The sequence below is a fragment of the Gavialis gangeticus genome, unplaced genomic scaffold (assembly GCF_001723915.1).
Source record: "Gavialis gangeticus isolate Ggan-Ray unplaced genomic scaffold, GavGan_comp1, whole genome shotgun sequence".
NCBI lineage: Eukaryota > Metazoa > Chordata > Crocodylia > Gavialidae > Gavialis > Gavialis gangeticus.
The window spans coordinates 39,957,153-39,961,574 of record NW_017728993.1 but is presented as its reverse complement, the minus strand read 5'-3'; the positions used below and the strand labels follow the sequence as shown (position 1 = coordinate 39,961,574).

General features: G+C 39.4%; 1 protein-coding gene across 2 annotated transcripts in view; it reads right to left on the bottom strand.

Moving 5' to 3' along the window:
* Positions 1–4,422, bottom strand: part of CDC7 (cell division cycle 7) — a 32,573-nt gene that overhangs the window by 8,683 nt on the left and 19,468 nt on the right. For both annotated transcript variants that reach the window (XM_019501594.1, XM_019501593.1), the window contains exons 5-8: positions 3,671–3,764; positions 3,443–3,585; positions 1,042–1,291; positions 306–401 (exon numbers count right to left, since the gene is read on the bottom strand). In XM_019501594.1, the coding sequence (XP_019357139.1) occupies positions 306–401; positions 1,042–1,291; positions 3,443–3,585; positions 3,671–3,764 (583 nt within the window). The remainder of the gene's footprint in view (positions 1–305; positions 402–1,041; positions 1,292–3,442; positions 3,586–3,670; positions 3,765–4,422) is intronic.

Genomic DNA, 4,422 nt, shown 5'->3' with positions numbered 1-4,422 from the left:
ACTTCACGGTCAGGGCGGCTAGAGTCTGGAACCAGCTTCCAAGTGAGGTGGTGCAGGCTCCCACCCTGGGGGTTTTTAAGAGGAGGTTGGATGACCACCTTACTGGGGTCATTTGACCCCAGTGCTCTTCCTGCCATGGCAGGGGGTCGGACTAGATGATCTGCTCAGGTCCCTTCCGACCCTAGAAACTATGAAACTAAGTCATAGAAAGTAGTAGTTAGGAGTTTCTAGGGTTAAATGTGTTGAAATAATTTAACTACTAAAATATTAAACTGATTGTTTTAATAATGGTCAGTGTTGCTTACTTTCACTGTGGGGCTCTCCTGGTGTGTGGAGCTATTAATATTGAAATTTCTCTCTCCAAAAACAGAACGCTGGATAGAATGGTGCACAGACCCTTCCTATAAATACCAACAAAAAGGACAATAAGGATTCTGTCTTACACACTGCGGGGCTGTAATTTGTCAGTTTTAAAGTCATTTCACACTCTTAAAAATAAAAGCAGCTGCATGCAAGTCATTTTCAGGCATCAGTTTACTGTAGTTGAAGAAAACTTAGTCTAGACAACAGTAAACATACTTACAAAATAAATCATTCCTCACAAGTACCCCAAGACAGCCTTGAAGGCCATCTGTATAAGAACTGTATTCTGGTATATAACTAAAACAAACTAGAAACTCTTCTGGGACTGGGAATGATGCTACGATGCCTGTTACTAAAATATTAAATAAACCCTTTTTGGGTGTGCACAGCATGCAATGTTACATGAAAACCCACTAATGTCAAGCCTAGATGTGAGAGACATTGAACGATGTGCAGTAATGTACAAAGCTAATGTCGTTGTACAGAAAGTAGCTCAATTTTTGTGAAAAAAATAATTTTTATGCAACATATAAAACTATTGTGTAAGTGCACACACATTATTTGAAGATTTTGAACTAAAAACTAAGTTCTGTTCTAGTATTACATCTCCCCCTGTTGGAGGAAGTAGTACATTAAAAATAAACTTATACAGCAATATTAATGAAAGAGACTCAGAACCTTTCCTTCTCTTCCTTGTTTAAGCTGTATTTGTGAAAGTGAGCCGGATCTTTTATCTGATGATTTTGAGGCTGACTGTTGAGCTATCTGTTTAGGTGATGTGATATTGATAGAAACCCCACTTCCTATGTTTATATGGGGCGTATTTTGTGAGCAACTTCCCTGCTGGCCTTCAGACTGGATAGTTTTGAGGAGCTCTATTTTTGTCTCAGGGGTTCCTTGTGCCAAACCAAAATCTACCAGGGCATACCTAGAAGGAATAAATTTAAAAAACAAATTAAAGAAAAGCTTACTCAGACTTTACAAAAAAAACCAGTTTACCTTCTGTTCTAAGGAAAAGGTTTATATCCCCATTAAAGACACGCTTGACGTGCACCGAATAAACAACTCAGTGGTTCTCAGATAGGGTACTATGGCACTCTGGAGTGCATCAAGGCCCCTTTAAGGGTGCTATGCAATACCAAGTGTGCAAACACCTACCTGTGACTCACAAGATAAACTCAGTAATTTTAAACAGGAAACCATAGTGTCAAAAACACTCTGAGTTCTTTGCAACAGAAGAATTACTGTTGTTTTTCCATAGTCAAGAAACAAATGAAATCTAAGAGCTACCATGTTCCAAAGGGTGTCTTGATTCTAATGAGGTTGAGAATCACTGGACTAACTGAATCAGGGAATTACCATCTGGCAAAGGGAGTTGTTGTTCATGAAAATGTACGCATCTCTGATAGTTAGTCTTGAAGGTACACCCTCCATCCTGCTCTCTGCCTAATTCATTCTAACATGGCTAATTACCTTTCTCCATACAGCATAGGAAGACAGGATAATACAATACATTTAATAAAAATAAACCTCATAGCCAGTGCTGACCAAATACAAGAAAATTTGATAAACACGAGTGAGAGCTGATTAGCATTCAGTGAATACTATTCAACCAGTACAGTTTACTGCTAACCTTGCACCTCTTCCATTTTCTGTTGTTTGTGGTAGACTGTTTCCCTCAGCTTTTCTCAGTGGCTTTGCCTCTTTTATGTACTCCTCCCTCTGAAATTTATATATACTTTCTCCCCATCACCTCCTCTCCCAAGCAAGTGTTTACAATTCCTCCCATCAACCTCACTTCTGGGTCCTTTTCCTTAGCCAACACCACCTTCATAGCTCAGAACTACCCAAGGCAACAGTGGAGTTAATCTGACTTGATCCTTATTGATTTCATTGCTGTCTGCAGGGTACCAAAAAGCAGTGAAGACTGACACAACTTCTCCATTTTCAGAACGCTGAATTTGGGCAAAACTCAGCATCATCACTGGAGCTGGCTGCACACTTCAGAAGGTAGGACCGCATTAGTTTAAACTCAATTCACATTTGACAAAAGTTTTTTGCAACCATTAGAACTACAAGATTTTTTTTTTTTTTTTTTTTTTTTTTTTTTTTTTTTTTTTTTTTTTTTTTTTTTTTTTTTTTTTTTTTTTTTTTAAACAGACTGACTGATTTGCAATGAACTTTTGTGGAACCACTCACCCAGAAAAGCTTATTATTTGGCAAGGATGAATAATTCTGGGCCATCATTTTGTTACTTAATTGCTATAGTTGAATCACAAATTCAGAGAATGCTCCACTCTTTAGAAATTAAAGAATGCTGGTCTAAAATGCCTTTTGGTAGAGTAAATGAGCAACACAGTAGGCACTTATCTTCTGAGAATTAGCAGCATCCCTTCTACAGGGTGTACACTATGTGGAGAGTTAGGAAATACTCACCAAGGCATCACGCTGCTAAGATACTTCCAATAAAGGCAAGGCAGCTATTGCCTTTTTCTATCTCAGTACCTCACAAATTTGGAAAATACAACATTAGCACAGCTTTAATTTGATTTACTTGCAGACAAAATAAAACCACCTGGCTTTGTTTGAAGAAAAAAAAAGCAGTTTAGTACAAGAGAGAAAGCTCAAGCACAATTCTGTTACTATGCACATACTATGAATGATGCAAAATACAAACAAGTCAATAAGTACACTGAAAATCTATACAGTGCAAAAATATAAAGATTAATATTAGCAATATTCAAGCACATAGTGATTTTATTGAGATTAATTTCACCCTTCAGCATGCAACAACTTTACAGTTTTATTCAGTGATCTTAAATTCAGTTATTTTTTTTAAAGAACAATATTTGCCACTTGAATCCGGACCATTTCTTTCCAACTTACTATATTATTTCTTCTCCTCCACCCTAACGAAATCCCTAAGCACTAAATAAGAAAAGTTACATACATTTAGCTTTCGTGTTTATGCACATGGTGTACAGCTGGAAGGGAAAAAACCCCAAGAACTTAATTTACTATGCTCTGCCAAGGCATGTATTCCCAAATGAGATCTCAATAGTCATCTGGGCAGACTTACTCTTTCAGCCGCCTGTTGTAAAGGAAGTTACTGGGCTTGACGTCACGGTGAACAATACCAAAGTGATGAATACGCCTCAATGCTTTAAACAGATTAAACATATATTCTCGTACTTCTTCAAAAGACAGTGTGTTCAAAATGTCCTGAAAGATTAATTTGAATCCTGCAATTATGCAACTGTTCATAATTAAGTTTTACTGTTCAAATAAAAAGAAGGCTGAGACTCACCAAAAAGGATTCATGTTCCAGATATGGCATAATAATAACCACATGATCATTTTTTCTAAAACAATATTTAACTCCCATGACATTATCCTGTCCCCTGTAGGAAAAAACATAATACCACCTGTGAGTGGAAAGGTAGAAAATAAGGGTTTACATTAAAGGCTTGTAGACACAAATAGAAATAATGCTTTTGGTAACAGGAACTCTTTAAGATAATGGGTGTGTCTACACATGCATTCGATCTGGGAGCAATTTACTGATGAGGCATCTACATGTGTAGGGAAGCAGGAGCAGATTTGCTGCCAAAGGCAGCAAACTGCTTCCACTTCCTGAGGCCCTGCAATGGGCCTCTGCCGCCACCAGGGACTGGTAGGGAGCAAAGGGCCAGGAGATAGCTGTCTCCTGGCCAGGGCTGGGACATCACTGCCTACTTCTGGGGTGGGGACAATGTCTCCTGCCCTGGCAGCATGGAGCTCCTACTCAGGATCCCTGATTCGGGTAGAAGACTTGGAAAGAAATTCCAGGAAGGGGAAGGTCCCGGCCTCTACCCCTTTCCGCCAGTGGGACAGCTAGCAAATAGCTCCACAGTTCCCAACCCCCACTCTGCCATCACAGGGTGGAGGTTGGGGATCCTGCTCAGCTTCATGACCATGCAGCTGGGTGGGGAACAGGTGGGAGAAACCACAGAGCTCAGGCTGATGGTGAAGTGGGGGCTGGGAGATAAGAATCTCTTAGACCCAACTCTCCAATCACAG